The following is a 25035-nucleotide window of genomic DNA, read 5'->3' as shown; positions in this document are numbered from 1 at the left end:
TACTACAAACAAAGGTAGTGGAAGTGATGGAATTCCAGCTGAGCTATTTCTAATGCTAAAGGATGATGCAGTTAAAGTGCTGCACTCAATATGCCAGCAAATTTGGAAAACTTGGCAGTGGCCACAAGACTGGAAAAGGTCCGTTTTCATTCCAATCCCAAAGAAAGTCAGCACTGAAGAATGTTCAAACTATTGCAAATTGCACTCATTTCGCATGCTAGCTAAGTAATGCTCAAAATACTCTGAGTCAGGCTTCAATAGTACATGAGCCAAGAACTTAATTCCTTTACCATTAATCATGAATAAATGGTGAGTGTTGGAAATGTAGCAAGTACAAGGGAAATACAGAAACAATAACATTCATCTTAATTAGTCTTCCTTTCGTAAACTACATGCAAATATTGAATCATATTTCCCATATAAGTTCATGACTGTGTTTCTCTAGGCTAAAAGCATAGATCTAGAAAGGTTTTGGATCATAGATCAGGAAGGTTGTGGACTGTGACAGATAAGGGGGTGGAATTCTGATGTCCTCTGATGCTCCCTGCCTGATTGATCCATGATTCTTCTGTCTCTTGACTTTTGTATGACAACACTTCCAGGAAGTTTTGCGAATGAAGCAGCACTTTTATTGGGCTTATGTGTCTTACACTAAGCGCTGCTGCTGCTGCTGCTGCTGCTAAGTCGCTTCAGTCGTGTCGGACTCTGTGCGACACCATAACGGCAGCCCACCAGGCTCCCCCATCCCTGGGATTCTCCAGGCAAGAACACTGGAGTGGGTTGCCATTTCCTTCTCCAGGAATAAGGATTTTTTTTAAAAAAACAGAAGCAGTTGTTTTAAAACAGACCAGCTCAGACTGATTTCTTACTGGTCCTCCCCACTAATTACAATAAACCCGGGAAATAGCAAGCTATCCCTGAAGAACTCTGACAAGTGGAAGAAGGAAGATGGACTGGCTCAGCACCCGTGGAGGGGAGGAACCGCAGGGAGGCAGGGCGGTCTGTGTCCTCACACGCAGCAGAGAAGGGCACCTCTGGGCCCAGTGCTTCCAGCCCAACCCGGCAACAGAACTGGAGGGCAGGGACATGCTTCCCACACCTTTCAAACCATGTCGCCCTGACAATGTCAGGTGGGGCTGGCACCACGACCCTGCGAACAGTAAGTGCCAGGGGAGGCACTCTGTATCCCATGAGACTGACACCCCGCCTCCATGAGAGACAAGGGTGGCTAAGGAGGGGGTGCTTGTGAGCAGGGGGCAGGGGCACAATCAAAAGCCCCCAGCCCTGGAAGTTTGCTATCTCCATAGAGATTCTCCTATCCTACCCAGAGACATGGGCGGCTTGGCCCAAGGAAACACCTTCCATGCCTCCTGGGGCACCGAAAAGAAACCCGCAAGAACCCCAGGGACCCAGGTAAACCAAGCACACCAAAATAATACCTCAAAGGATCTGAAAATTAAACCATCACTGGACCCACATCCCACTCAAGTAGACCCGGAACCTGGATGCTAAAGCTGAACAGAGCTGCTGTTTGCTAAAATAGAAGATTTCCATAGGACCAAGATTCTCCTAACGAAACAGTCAAAATGTCCAAGAAACAACTAAAAACCACTCATCCTAGTGAAATAAAAATCAGAAGAGTACATCTTGATTGATAAAAGACAACCAGTTGACACCATATATGAAGATAAAGATGCTGAAATTATTTGACGATGATTTTAAAGCAAGCATCATAAGAATGCTTCAACAAGCAATTACAAATTCTCTTGAATTATAAAACAGAACACCTCTTCAAAGACACAGCAGTTCTAAGAAAGAACCAAATGGAAATCACAGAACTGAAAAATACCATAGCAAATAGAATACATCAACTCCTACCAAATATTTCATTTGACCTGAAGGCAAATGAAACAAAAAACATACGCTGGGTTCTGATAAAACCATTTAAATGTCTAGTAACAGATCTATCCATAGTGACATGTCTTTTAAAAACTTTTTTTTTGTTGTTAAATCTAGTCCTGTTCCCCCAGAATTGATAATCTTATGAAAGTGGTTAAGGGAACCAATTAGTTACTCTGAAATGATGCCCGACCCAATATCTAAAAGTCCTGTCAGCCAAAGTGAAAAGCTGGGTCAAATGATGCATTCAAGCTTGCGCAGTGCTCTGCGACATTTCATCACTTGCCGATTTAGTTCCTTCTGGAAGCGATCTCCGACTACCTTGGGCACATTTTGGTAATTCACTGACCATCACCTCTTCAGCACAAGCCAGTAAGTTGTGTCCAAGGAAACAGTACCAGCTTATAAGTCCACTTCTCTATTTTCTACAGAACTTCTCCCCTAGCGCCTCCTGGGATGCTGCTGTGCTCGGGTGGACTACTGGTAGATCGATGGTGTACTTTTGATGCCCCAGGACTCCTGTGATCTCGAGAGAACTGGAAAGCCGGAACTCCGAGGCCAATGCTTTTAGCTACCTCCAGCCTCAGCTCCTCAACACAGCCATTCACTTGCACACACATGCTTGCTAGAAGCACAGACCTGGTGTTACTAACAGCATGATAAAAATGTTTATTGAATGAATGAATCTTTTTCTACAGGAAATGTTGTCAAAGCAAATAGTGTTCCTATTAGTTTGGAAGCGGCATATCCTCAAGTAATATACTTTTCCTAAGATGCCTGAGATGCAAATAATTTCAGTGTTTTCAACAACTGGATGGTTCAACTTGTATGATACATATTCTACACATTGGCTAGTATCTAGGCGATTTAACTTACTATGAATTCAGTGAGTGACATAGTTTGCACCAAACTAATGCTTCAACATCAAGAAGTTTATCTCAAATCTTCATATATATGTAACCTAAGTTATATTTTATACTATTAATACTGAGACTCTCCCTAACACCAAACTAATGCTTGGACATCAAGAAGTTTAGCTCAAATCTTCATATACATGTAACCTAAGTTATATTTTATACTATTAATACTAAGACTTTCCCTAACACAACATATTGTATATCTTTTAAAAAATCAACTTTAACATTAACAAATTATTATGAATACTGCTGAATTACATTCACTCACAACAATTAAATAAAATTGTATTTCTTCTTCATGGTAAGTCATAACCTAGTGAGAAGTTAGTTTGTGCAATAGTAACTCAAGATATATTGAGGTGAGGTGAAGTGTCCAACTCTTTGCGACCACATGGACTATAGCCTACCAGGCTCCTCTGTCCATGGGATTTTCCAGGCAATAGTACTGGAGTGGATTGCCATTGCCTTCTCCAGGGGATCTTCCTGACCCAGGGATTGAACCCATTATAGACAGACACTTAACCATCTGAGCCACCAGGGAAGTCCCTAAGATATATTAGCTATAGATAATCAATTGAGAATCAATCAACTGAGAGTCAATTCAGAGAAAGAACTCTGCTATCATCCTTCATTTGTTACAATGAAATATAATTTATTAAGGAAAATAAAATATAAAATGTTATTTTTCTTTAAATCTGCTAACTGCAGAAAACAAACACAATTATTACAGACTCAGGAAACCTGTACACTGAAAAGGACTATATAATGTTAAAAAAAATAGTATTAAGACCATTCTATAAAGACTGTTTCTGGTTTTGACTATTTCTCCAATGAGTCCGAATACGTTATGCAGAGTGTTGAGGAATGTAGTTTAGGAAAGCTCCTTTGGAAAGTAAAGTTTTTCTTTCAACCAAAAACATATCTTGTCAGTAAAACAACCCCATTAAAAGTCAAGTTACATCATGTCAGTCTACATTTTGAAAAAAATTAAATAAGAAATGATGCAATGGTCATACGATGGTTTTAATAATGGATTCAGGGCAGATTTTACCTGGCCATACTTCGCTGCCAGGTGAAGCGGGGTCCAGTCCTGATCGTCTGTGGCATTGAGGTCCCCACCGTGCTCCAGGAGCAGAGACACGACGTCCTTGTAGCCACTGGCGCAGGCCATGTGCAACTGCAACAGAAACACACTTCATCATTTACTGTGAAAGAGCAGGGACGGCCAGGTACTTCATTTGGTGGTTTGAAGAGATGCATTTAATAAAGTATCAGAGCTAAAATACAAAGACCTTTAAAAAAGAAGTTATATATAATTTTGTACAAGTGGACATCATTATTTTTTGGGGAAAAAAAGCTTATGGGTTAATTATTTTCTGACTCTGACAACATGCATTTTTTCATGTAACTGTTTCCCTCTCCAGTGCTCCTTTCTACCACTATAATCTGAATACTTTCAAATACAAAATAAATTTTTTAGGTACATTATCTCTTCTTTTCTTTAATTTATTTTAAATTGAAGGATAATCACTTTACAGTGTTGTGTTGGTTTCTGCCTTACATCAGCATGAATCAGCAATAGGTACGTACACATCCCCTCCCTCTGGGACCTCCCTTCCACTTCCCACCCCAAATCTCCCCTCTGGTGTGTCACAGCACTGGTTTGAACTCCCTGGGAAATACAGCAAATTCCCACTGGCTAGCTATTTCACATGTGGTAACGTATGTGATTCCACGCTGCTCCCACCATCTCTCCCACCCTCTCCTTCCCACACTGTGATCACAAGCCTGTTCTCTATGTCTGCATCTCCAGCTCATTTCAGTTCAGTCCCTCAGTCGTGTCCAACTTTATATAAACTGCAGCAAGCCAGGCTTCCTTGTCCATCACCAACTCCCAGAGCTTGCTCAAACTCATGTCCATGGAGTCAGTGATGCCATCCAGCCATCTCATCCTCTGTCGTCTCCTTCTCCTCCTGCCTTCAATCTTGCCCAGCATCAGGGGCTTTTCCAGTGAGTCAGCTCTTTGCATCACGTGGCTAAAGTATTGGAGCTTCAGCTTCAGCATCAGTCCTTCCAATGAATATTGAGGACTGATTTCCTTTAGGATGGACTGGTTGGATCTCCTTGCAGTCCAAGGGACTCTCAAGAGTCTTCCCCAACACCACAGTTCAGAAGCATTTTTGACACTCAGCTTTCTTTATAGTCCAACTCTCACATCCATACATGACTATTAGAAAAACCATAAGTTTGACTAGATGGACTTTGTTGGCAAAGTAATGTCTCTGCTTTTGAATATGCTGTCTAGGTTGGTCAGAGCTTTTCTACCAAGGAGCCAGTGTCTTTTAATTTCATGGCTGCATTCACCATCTGCAGTGATTTTGAAGCCCCAAAGAATAAAGCCTCTCCATTGCTGACCTGCAAATGGGTTCATCAGTACCATCTTTTGAGATTGCATATATATATAGATATATAGTTATATAACATGTGCTATTTTTCTCTGACTTACTTCACTGTGTATAATAGGCTCTAGGTTCACCCACCTCATTAGAACTGACTCAAGTGTGTTCCTAAAAATGCTGAGTAATATTCCATTATATATATACATATATATATACATATATATGTACCACAGCTTCTTTATCCATTCATTTACCGATGGACATCTAGGTTGCTTCCATATCCTAGTTGTTGTAAACAGTGCTGCAATGAACACTGAGATACATGTTATCTTTTTCAATTATGGTTTTCTCAGAGAATATGCCCAGTAGTGGGACTGTTGGGTCATATGGTAGCTTTATTCCTAGTTTTTTTTTTTTTTTTAAGATATCTCCATACTGTTCTCCACAGTGGCTGTATTAGTTTACATTACAACCAACAGTGCAAGAGAATTCCCTTTCTTCACACCCTCTCCAGCATTACTAGCAATTTCCCTTTTTATGTCTGTTACCGTTTGCCTTGTGTATTGAGGTGGTCTTATGTTGGGTGCACAAATATTTAAAATTGTTATGTATTTCCCTTGGAATGATCCCTTGCTCATTATGTAGTGTCCTTCCTTATCTCTTGTAATACTTTTTAAGGTCTATTTTGTTTGATATGAGAATTGCTACTCCAGTTTTGATTTCCACTTGCATGGAATATCTTTTTCCATCCTCTCACTTTCAGCCTGTATGTGTCTCTATGTCTGAAGTGGGTCTCTTGTAGACAGCATAGATAGGAGTCTTGTTTTTACATCCATTCAGCCAGTCTTTTTCTTTTAGCTGGAGTGTTTAATACATTTACATTTAAAGTAATTGTTAGTGTCTATGTTCCTGTTGGATTTTCTTAACTGCTTTGGGTTTGTTTCTGTAGGTCTTTTCCTTTCGTTGTGTTTCCTGCCTATAGACATCCCTTTAATATTTGTTGTAAAGCTGGTTTGGAGGTGCTAAATTCTCTAACCTTTTGCTTGTCTGCAAATCTTTATTTCTCCATCAACTTTGAATGAGATCCTTGCCAAGTAGAGTAACCTTGGTTGTAGGTTTTTTCCCTTTCAGTACTTTAAATATATCCTGCCACTCCGTTCTGGCCTGCAGAGTTTCTGCTAGAAGATCAGCTGTTAATCGTATGGGGTGTCCCTTGTATGCCACTTGTTGCTTTTCCCTGCTGCTTTTAATAGTTTTCCTTTGCGTTTAACCTTTGTCAGTGTGATTAGTATGTGTCGCAACATGCTGGTGCTTTATCCTGTATGGGACTCTCTGCACTTCTTGGACTTTATTATTTCCATTCCCATGTTAGGGAAGTTTTTGACTACAATCCCTTCAAAATTCTTTCAGATGCTCTTTTTCTTCTTCTTCTGGGAACCCTATAATTTGAATGTTGGTATGTTTAATATTGTTCCAGAGGTCTCTGAGAGTATCCTAAATTATCTTCATTCTTTTTCTTTATTCTGTTAACTGTTGTTAGCAGTTATTTCCACCATTCTATCTTCCAGCTCATTCATCTGTTTTCTGCCTCACTTACTCTATTGATTTGTTTCATAGTTTCTTTAACTTCAGTAATTGTGTTGCTTGTCACTGTTTATTCTTTATTTCTTCTAGGTCATCATTATATGTGTTAAATAATTCTTGCATTTTTCCTACCTATTTCTCAGATTTTGTGTCATCTTCACTACCATTACACAGAATTCTTTTTCAGCTAGTTTGCATTTATTGGGTCTTATGAGTCTTTAACCTTGTTTCTTCATTTGTGCAATATTTCTCTGTCTTTTCACTTTTTTCTAACTTACTGGGTTTGAGGTCTCCTTTTCCCAGGTTTTAGGGCCGTACTTCTTCTCCCTTTTGGCTTCTGCCCTTGGTGGGTGAGGCTGGCCCAACGGTTTCTGTAGACTTCGTGTTGGGAAGGCCTTGCGCTTGTGCTCTGGTGGGAGGGGGTGAGTTTTTTCCTCTGGCGGGCAGGCAGTGTGAGGTGGTATGTGGTGGGGTGCCTGGGGGAGCCTGTCTACTGATGACTGAGTCTGTGGTTTTTTCTTGCTTGGCGTTTGGGTGAGGTGTCCTGCACCGGGTGCTGCCGGCAGTTGGGTAATGCCGGGTCTTGGGTCCAGCAGGAGGCCTTCATGGGAGTTCTCACTAATCAATGCTCCCTGGGATCAGGAGTTCACCAGTCCAGGCTAGTGTTCTGGACTCACTGCTCCCACTCCAGAGGCTCAGGCCCGATCTCTGCCCGGGGAACTGAGATCCCACAAGACGTTTGATATGGCATTAAAAGGGGATTAAACAAAAACAAAAAGTAAAGCAAGAAACAAAATATGAACCCCAGACAATTGGCGAATGTAAAATTAGACCCAAAAAAAGGAACAAATACATACACACAGACGAGCAAAATAGTTCATAGAAAACAAAGCACAAGAAAGTTACCTGGTGAACAGAGAAAACTGAGAATAATGTCGATCAATTAAACCAAAGCAGCTAAAACATAAACCAAAGCAAGACCGAATGAGGGGGCTGACCAGTGAGTGGAGCACACCAAACAGGCCAACAGACAAGGCGGAACAAAGGGAGAAAAGAGAAAAAACAGGAGAGCAAAGGTAAACAGAAGTACAGAAAAATATTTCACATATTACAGAACAACTACAACAGCAAGAACAGTAAGAAAAACAAACAACAGCAAAAATTTAAGAAAAAAACCAAACCACAGAACCACAAAAAGCCAAAGTGATGAAGAAGTATATAAAGAAAATAAAAAGTGTGATTAAAAACAAAAGTTCTCAAAAGCTTTAAATAGAATTAATAATAAAAATAAAACAACCACAGAAAAAAGAAAAAAAATCCAATGATTCAAAATACAGTAATAATACATGTTTTTCTTAGATCTCAGCTGTCAGAGCATCCTTGCCCTCACCGTGAATCACAGTCCACCTCACCTCCCCAGGATGCCCTCCAACTCTGCACTGGTCTCTAGACCCACGGTGGGGGCAGCCTAGGCTTTAACCTGGCCCTATTTCTGCATGTTCTTGCCTCCAAGGTCTACAGCTGCCAGAGCTGGGATGTTTTCTTTTGCGGGGAATCTCACTGTCTTTTTATATCTTCCATAGACACAGAGTCTGCCTAGTTGATTATGTGGATTTAGTCTGCAGCTTGTACAGCTGGTGGGAAGGTTTTCGATCCTCTTCCTTAGCCGCACTGCCCCTGGAGCTCAGCTGTGCTTTTACCTCCACGGCTGCCTGTGTGTCTCCACAGGGGTTTGCTCCTGAGGCTGCCCTGGAGGACCTGGCTCTGTCCCAGGGAGGACCAGCTATGGAGGGAGTGCAGCGGCTTGGATCACGGGGACCCTGGCAGTGCCAGGAACACAAGGCGCAGGAGATATGGCCCTCTTGGAGATTTTGCTAACCTCTGGCAGCTCTGCCTCAGTGAGAATCAAGCAGGGAGGTGGTTCAGCTGCTTAGATCGTGGGGACGCAGCAGCACCAAGTGTGCAGGGACATCAGTGGCCTCGGATGCAGGAGCTACAGCACTCAGTTCAGTTCAGTTCAGTCGCACAGTCGTGTCCGACTCTTTGTGACCCCATGAACCGCAGCACCCCAGGCCTCCCTGTCCATCACCAACTGCCGGAGTCTACCCAAACCCATGTCCATTGAGTCAGTGATGCCATCCAACCATCTCGTCCTCTGTTGCCCCCCTCTACTCCTGCCCTCAATCTTTCTCAGCATCAGGGTCTTTTCCAATGAGTCAGCTCTCTGCATCAGGTGGCCGAAGTATTGTAGTTTCAGCTTCAATATCAGTCCTGCCAATGAACACCCAGGACTGATCTCCTTTAGGATGGACTGGTTGGATCTCTTTTGCAGTCCAAGGGACTCTCAGGAGTCTTCTCCAACACCACAGTTCAAAAGCATCAGTTCTTCTGCACTCAGCTTTCTTTATAGCCCAACTCTCACATCCACACACGACCACTGGAAAACCGGGGAGAGAAAGACTACAGTGACGGCTCCACCCCGGGCATGACTCAGCAGCAACGCCCGGCCTCCATGTCTGCCAGGCGTTCTTCCGATGGCATTCTGCACCGTACTCCCATCCCTCACGACTCCTCCGGCCACCTCCCTGCAGTCACCAGCAGGTCCTGCCCTGGGATTGCTCTCCAATCCCCAAGCCCCAGCTCCCAGCCGCCTCTGCGCAGTCCAGAGGACGTGCGTCCCTGCTAGGTACAGAGTGCTGCGGGAAGGATTGTCCGCGTGCTTCTCATCCCATGCAGCCGGTCACGGACGAGCTGCGGCGCTCTCCAGGAGCTTCCGATGCTTGCCCTCTGTCCGGAACAGTCTCCCCGACGCGGGATCGGACCCCGGCTTCCGTCCCCCCGGCCCCACCTGCTGCCTCAGGCGCAGGTCTGGTCCTGCTCAGTCTTGTCCTTCTCCCTCCCTCCTTCACCCTCCCGAGTTTTGCGTGGATCTGTACATTCCTCTCCGGTGGCCGGGGACGCCTGCCAGCTCTCAGCTGGTGCCCGGTGATCCTCCGCATCCGAGGGTGTGTTCCCGAGGCATCCGCGAGGGGAGCCGCGCCCCAGTCCACCCACCCCGCATCCTGTCCTGCTTTCCTTTCTTACTGCAAACTGAACTACCATGATGAGATCAGGGGATGGAGGAAGTTTTCAAAGTTTTCTTATAGAGGAATTCTGCTTCTAAGGCAACCGGATTTATCTGTGAGTAAGTTATCATCACACTCGGGTTTCCCTCATAGCTCAGTGAGTAAAGAATCAGCCTGCAGTCCAGGAGGCCGGGGTTCGATCCCTGGGTCAGGAAGATCCCCTGAAGAAGGAAATGGCAACCCACTCTGGTATCCTTGTCTGGAGAAGCCCATGGACAGAGGAGCCTGGCGGGCTGCAGTCCATGGGATCGCAAAGAGTCCGTCCGGCACCGCTGAGCCACTAAAACTTCACTTTATCATCACACTCAATTTAAACTAGGTTATTAAGTAACTGCATGGTCGATTTTGTAATTGTAATAATTAAGGAGAAGGATCTATAAGGAAAGGAAAAATTAAAACAAGGACTTCTAGGTTTTGAAGCATAGAATTTTGTAGCATAATTCCTTTCCATTTTTATTACAAAGACAAAATTACCATAAAGTCAAAAGGGTTTATCAAATATAAATTTTGATAAAATTCAGCAAAAAAATTGCTTTTTGGCCTTAATTATGCTCTTCAATCTACAGTGACATTTATATGTTTATGTTTCATATGTACTTTCAACTACATTAGAATAACAAATATATTTAATCTAACTTAAGACATAAACATTCAGAAGTTAAGTTTCACATTAATCTTGCTACACTTTGTTACATACAAACTTCATCTCACTAACATTTCATCAATAATGTATCCACAGATATTTTAGAAAAAATATGAATTTACATACATATTCACCTAAAGAACTCATTTTTCACTTGCTTCTAAATTTATTCCATATTATCTGAATCATCACCCAGTGATTGGGTGATGATTGTGCTTTAAGCACTAGCAAGTGGATTTCAGAATTTCACTTGCAGTATAAGCCTGCAGGAAGAATAGGTCCACTCAGTGGTTAGTGCCTGAAACTAATGATGCAAAGTTCGTAGGATCAAACCCTTCATGAGTAGATTTGCTTTCCATGCGGCAAAAGTCCTGCTCTACCATTTAGAACAGAGGCCAACTTTTAGTCATCTCCTGAGCTACTCACCAGGGAAAGAAAAATGGAAAAAGGAAAATGATGTATAAACATCATTTTCAAATGTATATACATTTTTCAAATGTAAAAGGAAAATGATCTTGGTTCATTTAGTAGCAAAGCTGCCCAGAGCAGGGGCTACCAGTGACATTTAGGACAGCAAGCAACTCTAATCCCAGGTAACATCAAAACAAAGGCAAGACACATATCTTTCTGTGTTGAAATATGGTTGATCTACAATGTCATGTTAGTTTCAGGTGTACAGTGAAGTGATTCAGTCATTTATATATATTATTTTTATATCCTCTTCCCTTATAGGTTATCACAAAATATACACTATACATATAAGTATTATTTATAAATATATTATATATAAACTATTACATGCACGCCTGTGAAGTCCCATTAGTTGCGTCCGACTCATGACCCCATGGACTGTAGCCCACAAGGCTCCTCTGGCCATGGGATTCTCCAGGCAATAATACTGGAGTGGGTTGCCGTGCCCTCCTCCAGGGGATCTTCCCCACCCAGGGACTGAACCTGCGTCTCTTATGTTTCCTGCATTTGCAGGCAGGTTCTTTACTACTAGGGCCACCTGAGAAGCCTATTACTATAAAACTATTATATATATATACTTATTGTATATATTTATACATATACAAAAAGTAATATAATACTTAATATATATACAAATATACTTTATATGTATTTGTATATAATATATAAATATAATATATATATACACATTTATAAAGTAAGTAACCAACATAACCAACAATAACCAACAACAAAGTTCTACCATCAGCGTGGAGAACTATGCTCAGTATCTTATAATAACATAGAGTTGAAAAAAATCCAGAATATATATATATATATATACACACACACCTGTGTGTGTGTGTGTATATATACATGTACAACTGAATCACTTTGCTTTACATCTTTAACTAATAAAACCTTGTAAATCAACTATGTTCCAGTAAAAATAAAATAAAAAAATTTTAAAAAGATTTATCTTACATTTGGTTATTATACTGCATATTCTAAAAAGGAAGAAAAAGCAGCAGCATAAAAACCATCTTACTAGGAGCAGATCTTCACCGAGTTTTTTGTTGACAGTTTAATCTGTTTTCCAGTGTAATAGCATGGTGTATAATGCCCAATTTTGAATCACAACTGAAATTCCAACTAGGATACAGAAGCCGCATGTGGATGAGACTTTCTTCTTATCATTATCAGCAACAATAGGCAAGCACACCCTATATACATACCCTTTACAGAAAGACAACTCGAAGTATTAACATAATCGACCAACCAACTCAGACCCAAGAATCAAAGACGCTGCCGCTTGCTAACTGCTGGGATCCTCAGGGAAGGGCTGCCTGCTGTTCATTGCTCCTTTCCCTGTACAAAGCTCAAAGATGATCACAATGTCAATAACAAAACCAGATTTAGCTATTACAGAATAATTATATGCCATGCTTGTGTTCTCTGTTCAATAAAAAAGAAAAGTCACAAGGAATGTCAAAATTGAAGATGGCTGAGAATGATAGCAATTTATCGCTGTGTATTGATTCTCTCCATAGCTTACCTTCTGAAGTTTGTAAGCCTTTTAATTTAGCAGGCATTTGAACATGTGTGCTATTTTTATTTAGCTGTGATTTCAAAAAAAACAACATGAAGCTGTAATGTCTTCTGCCAAACTAAGAAACAGAGAGCCCACTGGATTTTTACTGTGAGTTGGACGTCTTAATTAATGTAGCTCATGTGTTAAATCAGCTATTGATTATCTTTACTTTTAAATTTTTTACTGTGGTAAAAGTAATATCAATATAAAGCATCCTATTGAACCACATTGAACTATATAGTTTGCGGCTCTAAGCACACCGCGTTGTTGTGTGACTGAAACCATCATCCATTTCCTGAGTGTTTCACTTTCCTAAACTGAAGCTCTGCCCCCGTTAATCACTGACTCCTCATCGCCACCCCCACCTCGGGCCCTGACACCCACCAGTGCACTTCCTGACACTATGATTTGACTATTCTAGGCATTCCGTATAAGTGTCTGCACCTACTGTGTACTGGAATGCACTTTTAAGGTTAATTTCATATATGTCCTACAAACAGACTGTACCTTCTTCCCCCACCCCCGAGATATACAGCAGAAATGAGCTATTAATTAAACAGCCCACTCCAGTCTGACTTTGATCCCATCGCTCCACCAAAGCTCCCCTGATGAGAAAACCAAGGACTCCCGGTTACTAAGCCTGGCAGCGAGTCTCTCTCTGTCCACTTGACTTCTCACCGGTATTTATTTGACAGTTAACATTCCTCCTGCTCCTCCCGCTTTCCCTGTGGGGCTCCCAGGACACCCCACTCTCTTGGTTTGTCTCCCACCTTGGGAGTTTCCAGCTCTGCTCCACGGTTCAGTCCCCAGTCCTCCTTTCTTCGTATCAGATTAGTGACTTCATTCAGCATCAAGGGCCTCAATAGCACAAACACGCTAGAGATCCCAACATTGCTTCTCCAGTCTGAAGAGCACCCAAATTCCAGTTACCATTTGTTGTTATTATTTAGTTGCTAACTCCTGTCCCACTTTGTGACCTCATGGACTGTAGCACACCAGGCTTCCCTGTCCTTCACCATCTCCCAGGGGATGCTTAAACTCATGTCCATCGAGTCAGTGATGCCATCCAACCATCTCATCCTCTGTCATCCCCTCTCCTCCTGCCTTCAATCTTTCCCAGCATCAGGGTCTTTTCCAATGAGTCAACTCTTTGCATCAGGTGGCCAAGTATTGGAGTTTCAGCTTCAGCATCAGTCCTTCCAATGAATATTCTGGGTTGATTTCCTTTAGGAAACCCTTTATGCATCAGACTCAATAACCCGCCACAAACTCAGCATCTCCATGACGATGGCTAAGAGGCACTTCTAACTTCACATTTCCAGAATCCACCCCCATTTCCTTTGCCCTCAGCCTGTTCTCTCATTCGGTGTCAACTCTGCCATTCCAGCTGCTCAAACTACAAATATTCAGAGTCACACTAAAGTCTTTTCCTCTTCTCTCACCAAACTTCCATCAGGAAATCTCAGCGGGCCTTGTTTTAATGTGGACTTTAGAAATGGGCCACTTCTCACTGCTGTAGCGCCCACCGTCTCAGTCTGAGTTGCAACATCACCTGCTGGACGAGAGCCTCCTCACTGGACTCTCGGCTCCACTCCTGCTGGTTGACAGTGCATCCTCATCGCAGCAGTTGGAGTGAAGATCCTTCCGGAACTGAGGGAACATCCTGTCCTCAGGACTCTCCAGTACATTCCTACTTCACACAGAGTAACTGCCGCAGCCCTCACACGAGCCCACCAGACCCGGGGTGGTCTGGTCCTGGTTGCTGCCTCCTCTTGCTTTCTCTGCTCAGCCACGCTGGCCTCCTAGCTGCTCCTTAGTCACCGCGCACCCGGCCCTGCCTCAGGACCTTTGCATTCCCACTGCTCAGCCTGCAGTACCCCGCCTTCACACCTGCAGAGTGGGTGGACTTTCTGCAGCTCAGCACTCCGAGCTCTTCACGTCAATGAGATCTTACCTGTCTACCGACCCAAAAAGGCCAACTGCATATGGACCACATCTCGGCCTTGTTTGTGCTATTTCTCATTTGCGTTTAGTACTATCAATGCACCATAAACTTAGCCCACTTATACTGCATAGTGTATGTCTTCCCCAGCGAAATGTGAGCCCCTGACAAAGACAGAAGGACTTTTGTGGTTTTGTTCATGATGATTTTGTACACAGGACACAGTTAGTAAATTTTCCTCAATAAAGGAGTTGGAATATTTTTTCCATTTGAAGGTGCATTTTTCAATAAACTCTAAAGCTGCTTTGTTTTCTTACAGCTTAGAGTTCCATTTTCTGTAGTCTTCTGAAATTTATATTCCAAAGATCAACATCAATGTCCAGGAAGATAACTATTGAGAAGTCTCAAAGCACTTAATTTGCATTTAATAAATCTACAAAGGCATCTGGTATCACACAAGTCTTAGTCATTCAGTTACACCGCTTTCCTCATCTACTGTGTTCAACCTCACACCATATTTTCCCATAGTAGAAATGGAATCATTTTCTAAAATTGGTTGCAACTGCTTCTGTGCACCCCTTGCTACAGAGCTTTTCCCTTTTGCTTCTGTAGCTTACTTTCTTGAGACAACACATTCATCTCCATAATAATTAATTGTAACCCCAGCATGCCCAATCCAAGTAATTTTTATGGGTCAATAGGACCAAATGTTCTTCCTGTGATGATAAGACATTATGTTTACATCCAAATGAGTCCACATTTAATTGTTATGTGTTCAATTTAATGCAACTGTGCCTGAAAGCATTAAAAAGCAATGGCAGGTGTTTGTTTGAATTTAAAAATTCATTCATCAGAGTAACATAGGTTCTTTTGCTTAAAATGAAAACAGTCTTCTGTAAGTTGCAGCTCAAAACTCTCACACTGACAAAAATAATATAAAAATTACTCTAAATTTGTAGGAAAAACATGTATAAGGCTTAAATAGAATATATCAACAGATAAATGTTGGGTGATGGTATAAGTTATTTGCACTTTTTTTTGCATGTCTGTTTTGCAAAATTTCTGCAATAAATATGTATTACCGATATAATCAGAAAAATAAAAAAACCTTATTCAGGAGTTAATGATACCCAATTCTATGTTTTCGAAATCAATGCACATTCGCAATGTAAGCAGTGTCTCCTAGTGAAGCATTGTGACTCACCAGTGTTACGCCATCATCGTTTTTCTCATTAACGTTTCCCCCACAGGACAGGAAGTGTTTGACGTCTGTTAACATGCTCACCGGTCTCTGAAGCTTCATCTGCCGCAGTGAGGTGAGATCCACTCCTGGAGGGAGGAGGGGAGAGCCTTTTAGACACAATGTAGAGTTGTTTCTCAGCTGCTGGGGGTAAAAATTCCATCTTATCTTGTATATTTCAATGTGTTCCTCTTTGAAGCCCCTCTTCCACTTTGAATTCTCACTCAAAGCAGCTATAACTGTTTCTCTTGGCATGCAGTCTTACTTCCAGTCAGAAGATAGTCTTGAATAATTTTCCTTTTATATCTCAAAATATGACAGAATGCCTTAGCCATGGGGATCTCTCCGTGGATTTCTGTTTTCGTATAAATCATCAGCAGAGACTGCCCAAAGTATTGTAAAGTACCTGGACTGAATTGAAATGAGTTTAAAGACATGCTTTCTGTTCCCTATGATTTTCTCTTTAAAATAGTTGCTTCTAAAAGGAATGGAATAAAAAAAAGGATTTAGTGGGAAAACTGGAAAATTTTGGATAAAGGCTGTGTTATAGATTACATTATTGTACCAGTGTTTGGATAAATGCACCATTCATTCGCACATGCTAAGTCGCTTCAGTCATATCTGACTCTTCGCAACTCCATGGGCCATAACCTACCAGGCTCCTCTGTCCATGGGATTCTCTAGGCAAGAATACTGGAGTGGGTTGCCATGCCCTCCTCCAGGGGATCTTCCCAGCCCAGCATTCAAACCCAGGTCTCTTGCATTGCAGATGGATTCTTTCCCGTCTGAGCCATCTGGGAAGTCCAAGAATACTGGAGTGGGTATCCTATCCCTTCTCCAGGGGAACTTCCTAACCCAGGAATCTAACTGGAGTCTCCTGAATTGCAGATAGATTCTTTACCAGCTGAGCTACCAGGGAAGCCCGTTCACACCTGTATCCAACCTGAGCTTTCATGGTGGTGTAATCTCCATGGTAGCGTGAATCTCTGCATTTCTGCATCTCCTGTTCCTAGCCCTGGTTCCTGGACATATTAGGTGTTTACTAAGGGGAAACACTCCACATCACTCCAAATGAAAGTAATAATAATGGAAATAGTGATGTTAGTGATGGTGATCATGGTGCAGGTGGAATGAGATGGCATCTGTATCTGAGCAAGTGTTTGCTGTGAACCAGCTACACTTCTGAGAATTTTTCTCTCTCATCTGATTGAATCCTTGCTGCAAAAATGGCGAGACAGCAGTGGTCTCGACCAAAAACGATAGTGCGGTCCTCCTGGTTCCCCTGGACCATAGCTGGCTTCCCCAGGGTGGGACTCTGGGAAAGTGATTTAGCCTCGCCTTCCGTAACCTCCATCACAGATAAAATACACATCCCAGAGGAACAAAGCTAGTGGTAACACTTGTAAGACCCGGCTGCTTGGCAGAGGCTGGCATAGTGCCCATCAGTGGTCATGTCCCCTGTGAGCATGCCACGCCGGCCTTACTGCAGCCCTCCTTCCCTAAGCTTGGACGAACTCCAGAGCAGAGACGGTCCAGAGCTTCAGTGCTGTGTCTTGCACTTATTAGTTGTGCTGATGGGGTCAGGTAACTTATCTGCTGCCTCAGTTTCCTCATCTGCAAAAGGGGCTGACAGTTTATTCCACTAGTTGGCATGAGAATGACTCGAAGCACACACAGCATAGAAAACATAGCTTGCAGGAAGCACTCGATGAAAGGGACCTGTCCTTTCAGCATTAGTCAGCCTTCTGGCCCAAGCATCACCTGCCACTCATTCAGGGATGTTTTCCTTTACAATAAGGAGGCAAGGAGAAAGCAAACAAAATGCAGCCAAATGCATACTTGAAAAGCGTAGCTCATTTCAAACACTCTGTCCAAGGTGAACCCAGTTTAGTGGAAACAGGAAGGAGAACCACCAGCAGCCATATCTCAGCTTCCTGGTCATCAGAAGTCATCGCGGAAGAACTAACAGATTTCCCCAAAGGGCACATCGGCGGTTTCTTAAGAACCAGCCAACACTGTCACTGTCCTCTTCCTTCAAGGATTTCGGAACTTGACATGGGAGTTACACTTGGAAATCATGGTTTCTCAGATGTCAGTGTTCAGGTCTGGATGTTGAAGCAGCAGAAACCCTGATGGTCACAGTACGCTGTGGCTGTGCTGACTTTTAAATGTTGCATGCTTACTGACATGGTGTGCATCTTCCAGAGAACTATTTAAACATGCAATCAACGTTGAGTGATAAAAAAAAAGAATAGGGCTCAGATGAAAGACACAAATTAAAACAGAAATGAGCTGTCACTCATTTATGACTTATTCACATTACCACATGTTATGGGAAACAATCTGTTTCTGGTTGCTGTTGTAAAGAGATGACTGGAAGGATATGACATTGTATCCCTGTATTTTAAAACTTGATTTTGAATCAAATATGATACCAAGTAAGACGTAACTTTTGGATTTTTGTAATGTGTTCAGGGAAAAAAAGCACAAATGTATTTTTGGTAAAAACAATAGAATGGAAATTCCCTCATTTCTTGGTCAAACAAATTTCTTAAGACGCCCCTGGGAAAAAACCAATCATGATGATTGCAGCCCATAAGAAACCTATTATTTTGTGGTGGATAACTGGCCAATCTGAAGCTGAAGCTCCAATACTTTGGCCACCTGATGTGAAGAAGTGACTCATTGGAAAAGACCCTGATGTTGGGAAAGATTGAAGGTGGGAGGAGAAGGGGACGACAGAGGATGAGATGGTTGGATGGCATCACCGACTTGATGGACATGAGTTTGAGCGAGCTCCAGGAGTTGGTGATGGACAGGGAAGCCTGGTGTGCTGCAGTCCATGGAGTCTCAAAGAGTCAGACATGACTGAGTGACTGAACTGAACTGGCCAATCCTCGCTTTTTTATTTTCAAACAAGTTTTTGAAAAAACTAACACCCGGCCTGCTTAGACTGGCTTCCCAGCTGGCGCCAGTGGTAAAGAACCCGCCTGCCTGAGCAGGAGACACAGGCTCCATCCATAGATCTATAAGGCCCTCTGGCAACGCACTCCAGTATTCTTGCCTGGAATATCCCACGGACACAAGATTCTGGCAGGCTTTCCTTATGGCTCAGCTGGTAAAGAATCTGCCTGCAATGTGGGAGACCTTGGTTCGATCCCTGGGTTGGGAAGATCCCCTGGAGAAGGGAATGGCTACCCACTCCAGATTCTGGTCTGGAGAATTCCATGGAGTGTATAGTCCATGGGGTTGAAAGAGTTGGACATGACTGAAGTGTATTAATCTAACAATCTGCTCAGATTTATTATTTTGATTGGAGTTTAGTAATTTTTTTGTTTAATTAAGAACATAAGAAACAAACCATTTACCTGAGATGCACAAGTTATTACATGTGATACAAATTATTATTGCCTGATTACATTTGGTCATATCAATAAATGCTTGTGTGGAACGGAAAAGACATTAACACCTCAGGTTAATCTGAACTTTATCTTAACTTTCCTTAACTGTCCCTCTTAAGGTAATATTGTTTTGCAACAATTCAGTTTTTCCTTTTCTCCATTATCAATCCTGTATTGGGGATACTCTCTGCTGCTTTCAAAGATAATTTTATCATTAGGCTATGATATGACTATACAGTGGGAATCTTTAAGCTCCGAGAATTGCATCTAATTTCAGTTTTTGTCTTCATGGTAAGCTTTCTAAGAGATCCAAGACTTCAAAGAAAAAGGGTTAAGCAGGCAAATAAAGGAGTTGCTGCAAAGAAAAATAAACCAGGGATGCCAGACAGGTGTCATAAACCTCTACCAAATCCTTTCCTCCAACTCTGACCACAAGTATACTGCAGGACTGTCCTCGGCAAACTGGGATCACTGTCACCCCCAAAATCGGTGATTTTGAAGGGGCTGGTGCAGGAACAGCATTCCAAATGAACTTTGCTAAGCGGGAGGAATATACAAGGTCATCTGCGGACTGACAAATCTGGAAGTCCTGTGAAAACTGCAGAGGGAGGGCTAAGGCTAGAGGCAAGAAGACTAGTGTCTAAGGCTGTTCCAGAATATATAGAAAGAACAGAGTGTTAATCAAGGCAGTGACAGCTTGGCTGGGGACATACGCGGGCACATTAGAAAGATGAGAAAAAGGCTCTGTAAGATTTGGTGACAATCAATGGGAGGGATTTAGGAGAAGAAAGTGATGGTCAAGTACTCAGGTTCCGGGGTGCAAAGGCAAGCAGTGCAGAGCGTGTATGAAAGGGCAACAAGAAGGTCCATATCGGACAGATTATTTCAACTTATCTGACATCCAAGTCAGAGACGCAGGACAGGTAACGAAGCTGCAGATCCAAGGTCTGGAAAGATGTCTAAGCTTCAGGAATGTCCCTGGGGTCAGGTGGGCGCTAAGTACTCGAGGAAAGGGAGAGGTGAGCCAGAGACAGTGTGTGGAGAGAAGATGCTCGATGACAAAGCCCTGGGAACAACCACTGTGGCTTCTGGGTGCATAAGCAGCGCATCCAAAGGAAAGTAAGAGAAGGGAGAAAAATGATGGGACATTCGTAGAGGGGAGACTTCAGAGCAGAGTGTGAGCAAGGTCACTGGATGTCACAGGGAGGAGAGGTAAAGAAATACTGAACAGGAAATTGACAGCTGGACAGAGAACAAGGGCAGCAGCAGTCACTGTAGGGCATTTCCAGGTCAGTGGGGGTAGAAGCTGAATGTTGGTGGGCTCAGTGGAGAAGGTAGGGAACTCAGAAGATAAATGTGAGCTCCTTCTTTTAAAAGGATGCATTTGAAAGAAAGGAGAAAGGGCTGCAGGTGAGGATATATGTAGAGCAAAGTAAAAAAGTTTTGTTTTATTTTTCCGGGCCTTGGAAAAAACACATTTCTATGTTTTCCAATAGACATGTACAGATGTGAGAGGTGGACCATAGGCTGATCCCAGAAGAATTGATGCTTTTGAATCGTGCTGTTGGAGAAGCCTTTTGAGAGTCCCTTGGATTGCAAGAAGATCTAACCAGTCCATCCTAAAGGAGATCAACCCTGAATACTCATTGGAAGGACTGATGCTGAAGCTGAAACTCCTAATACTCTGGCCAGCTGATGTGAAGAGCCGACTCATTGGAAAAGACCCTGATGCTGGGAAAGATTGAAGGCAGGAGGAGAAGGGGATGACAGAGGATGAGATGGTTGGATGGCATCACCGACTCAATGGACATGAATTTGAGCAAGCTCTGGGAGATAGTGGAGGACAGGGAAGCCTGGCGTGCTTCAGTCCGTGGGGTCGAAAAGAGTCAGACACGACTTAGCGACTGAACAAGAGCAACATTTTGCCGACGGTGAGCATCCTTCCTGGATACCTCAAGCTCCCCCAGCAGCGCTTCTTCCTCTGCCAGCTCATTTTATCATCAATTTGCTTTTCTCGAACACCAGCTGCTTTGCTGCACACCGGAGATGTCACAGGCATCAGATGCTCGATCAGAACTCCTCAGCCGTCTCGTCTTCCAGCCCAGGAAGCTCAGGCAGTGAGCCGAGGTTAATTGCTGTGTCCATGTGGACAGCGTATGTCGGTGGTGACAGTACAATTAGAACTTGTGACCGGCGATTTTCCATGTAATCAACTTGCTCATGACCCGGCCTGCCTCCTGCCACACGCGTCCTGGCGGGACAGCAAGATAAGCACCCCGATTTGAAATGGGGTGACACAGAGGGAAAACTCCAGGTGCACCACTGCCGAGTGAGAAGACCGCGGTGCACCGAATGATGAAAATCCCATCTTGGAATATGAGAGATTTCTAACAGTATCACTCTATGCTGTCACAACAGATCACTCTGAAAGGGCACCAGCAAGGGAAGGCTCAGGAAATAAATCGAATTAGACAGTATTTACTGGAACTACGGCAGCGGACCTAGATAAGGAGGAGGGATGCGGGCAGAAACGGAACCAGATTGTGAGCGGGGTGAGGGAGGGGCAGATGACTGCAAGGCAGAGGCCGGGGCAGGGGCAGCAACAAATGGAAAACAGAATTAAAAATGTAAGAGATATTAAATTGAATTTGTTCTGGGAAACATGCATTTCACAAACAGATTGTGACAGCCAGCATCCTGATGGATTTTCCTCCCAACCGTCCAGCCAGTATCTCCCTTATATTTTTTCCCTTAATCATTTTTAAAATCAGGAATGCACTTATTTTTCTTTCTATGGGATAGCAATACCGATCCTGCAAATATTCAGTGTTCTTGTGGAACAAAATCTTCTTGTGAGTTAGAAAAGCGTAGAAGAAAAGCTAATTATTTTACAAATAAAGATGCTTAATTTGTTTCCAAACAGAAAGAGCTACAACTGTAGCTATTAGGAAAACAGATCAATGAGAAGAACAGGAAACTATGCTACAAAAGAGAAAGTGAAAGTCGTTCAGTCGCGTCCGACTCGTTGTGACCCCATGGGATTCTCCAGGCCGGAATACTGGAGTGGGGAGCCTTTCCCTCCTCCAAGGGATCTTCCCAACCAGGAATGGAACCCAAGTCTCCCACATTGCCAGGCAGATTCTTTACCAGCTGAGCCACAGGGGAAGCCGAAGAATACTGGAGTAGCCTATCCCTTCTCCAGGAGATCTTCCTGACCCAGGAATCGAACTGGGGTCTCCTGCATTGCAGGCGGATTCTTTACCAACTGAGCTATGAGGGAAACCCACGCTACAAAAGTGGCCCAGCTGATTAAGACAGCCCCAGACAGGCCCTTTGTTCACTCAGAGGCACCCCACGTTTTGCAAAGATCCAAACAATAAACCTCCTGACAGTGGAATGTGCGTAGCGTTCAGCTTGTTCCCTTTGGAAGCCGTGGGGTCTGACTCTGACAACTCATAGCTGACAAGATGTGAGAAAGTTCGAGGTCCCTTCTGCAGGAAGGAGCAGGTACCGGGGAGTGACTCCATTGCACTGCCTGTCACCCCAGGGATGAGACTCGTGACCCACAGCTCAGCTCACACTGTCTCCTGTGAAGATCACATCCCTTACCTTGCTTTCAGAATTAATGAGACAATTTTTTTTTTAAGAACCCATGGCTGCGAAGCACTAATTATTATTATTCTAAGCCATCCTCAGAATAAACCTTTTGAGAGGCACGATCTGGAGGAGGTGCAGGGCCCACAGAACAAAGAGGCAGCTGTGCAGGCTTTTCTGGGAGGCGAGAAGCGCACAGTCTCAGCACGGCGTGCCCCTCGGACACGCTACACCGTTTCTCTGACAAAAGATCACACTTGGAGGGACGGGAGTTTCTTTGGTGTTATTTATACCTGAACCGCGGAAAGGAAAAAAAAAAAAAAACTAAAGACGGGGCATACTTCTTCAGTTTAAGACCATATGGAATTCAGGGTTTTGAATGCCTCCCACTTGGCCAAGGCTGGACTTACTCATGAAATTACACACCAGGGCTGTGCAATTAAGCGTTCTCTGTCAGGAGACATATCTGGGTCCCCAGCCTCAGCTTTCCAGGATGGCACCAGGACTGACCGTGGCTTTCTTCTGACAAGGTTTGAGCTTCCAAGTGTCCCCAGGAATGGATGCAGAGATGCTGGGCAGACTGCCCTTGACTTGAGCCCTCGCTCACCTGCATGAGATGCTTAGGAGGCTGGACATGTTCTCCCAAGAGAAGACACTGCACGCGACCTCATGCTCATTACCCCCAGGTTCAGTTGTCCTGATTCACTTCTCTTCCCCTCCCAGCGGACAAGAGATTATAATTACAAACCCAGTCCCGCTAACTAGGGACTTTGGGGACCTGTTAAAATGTCCCTTTACAGTTGGCCTCCAGATTTATGCCAGCTTGCAAACATGCAGTGATGAAACTGACTACAAAACGCTGCCCAGAACGAGACCTCGTTTCACACAATCAAGGGGAATGACATCTGTCTGAACTCACGCCTAAAATATATGCACTAAGAATTCGACCATTCTCTCTCTTCATCTACTGTTCCATGGCTTTTCGCAACATCAGCCTACCATTTTCATCCAGGTAGGTCAGCAGGATGGAGCTCGAGTCAGTGCCTTCCGTGGCATAATCCAGTGGGATGTTTCCATTGACGTCCTGGAGAAGGACGTTGGCTCCAGCCTACAAGCGGAAAAGAAAAATGAACACGGACATGGTTAGCATAAGGGTTTCCCAGGTAGCACAGTGGTAAAGAATCTGCCTGCCAGTGCAGAGACGCGGGTTCCATCCCTGAGCTGGGAAGATCCCCTGGAGAAGGAAATGGCAACCCACCCTAGTGTTCTTGCCAGAGAAGCCCATGGACAGAGGAGCCTGGCAGGCTACAGTCCATGGGGTAGAAAACAGTCAGACATGACTGAGCAAATTAACATCAACAACTGTTAACACAGAAAGCAGATCAAAACTTGCATTTCTATCCTATTTAGGAAACTGGCCCAGGAAAGTTTGCATTAGATACAGCTGGCAGGATCACATAGGAAATTGGAGTTATTTTTTGAAGACAAATTATAGTAGATGTTTTGTGATCAACTCTGATGGACCAAAAGGTTCAACGGACCCTTGATAGGATCAAGACCCCAGCCCCAAGTACTCGTCCTCACCCTTACCCACCCATGCTGTGCCATAACACTCTGTCATGTCTGACTCTTTGCAACTCCATGGGCTGTAGCCCACCAGGTTCCTCTGTCCATGGGATTCTTCCAGGCAAGAATACTGGATTGGGTTGCCATTTCCTTCTCCAGGGGATCTTCCCAACCAGGGGATCGAACTCGCTTCTCTTATGTCTTCTGAATTGGCAGGTGGGTTCTTTACCACTAGCACCACCTGGGAAGCCCCGCCTCCACAACCCCCCTGAAAAACCCCAAATAACCAATCCCTGGCTGCTGAGCTAGGCACACCTCTGTGCCCACTGTACTAGAGTGGCTTGGCTGTCCTCACACAACACAGTGGCCCTGCCTTCGGAGTCTGATGTTCTGTGTGAACTCTGAGCTCCCCAGACCATCCTGCTAAATCCTCATGCTCCTTGCTCTCCACAGAAACTCACTGGAGAGCTGTCCTCATGCTACCATGGCTTTAATGAAGCCTGACCCCACGGATTGTAGCCCGCCGGGCTCCTCTTTCCATGGAATTCTTCCAGGCAAGAATACTGGAGTGTGTGGCCATTCCCTTCTCCAGGCGATCTTCCCCACCCAGCGTTCGAACCCGAGTCTCCTGCGTGGCAGGCAGATTCCTTACTGTCTGAGCCACAGGGAAGGCAGATTCCTTAC

General features: G+C 43.7%; 1 protein-coding gene across 1 annotated transcript in view; it reads right to left on the bottom strand.

The window, feature by feature from the left end:
* The window catches only part of MYO16 (myosin XVI), a 389767-nt gene that overhangs the window by 298228 nt on the left and 66504 nt on the right, over nucleotides 1-25035 (bottom strand). The window contains exons 4-6 of the mRNA XM_040267295.1: nucleotides 23785-23893; nucleotides 15755-15879; nucleotides 3868-3993 (exon numbers count right to left, since the gene is read on the bottom strand). Of these exons, the coding sequence (XP_040123229.1) occupies nucleotides 3868-3993; nucleotides 15755-15879; nucleotides 23785-23893 (360 nt within the window). The remainder of the gene's footprint in view (nucleotides 1-3867; nucleotides 3994-15754; nucleotides 15880-23784; nucleotides 23894-25035) is intronic.

The sequence above is a fragment of the Oryx dammah genome, unplaced genomic scaffold (assembly GCF_014754425.2).
Source record: "Oryx dammah isolate SB20612 unplaced genomic scaffold, SCBI_Odam_1.1 HiC_scaffold_24, whole genome shotgun sequence".
NCBI classification, from domain to species: Eukaryota; Metazoa; Chordata; class Mammalia; order Artiodactyla; family Bovidae; genus Oryx; species Oryx dammah.
This window is presented reverse-complemented; position numbering and strand designations above follow the sequence as displayed.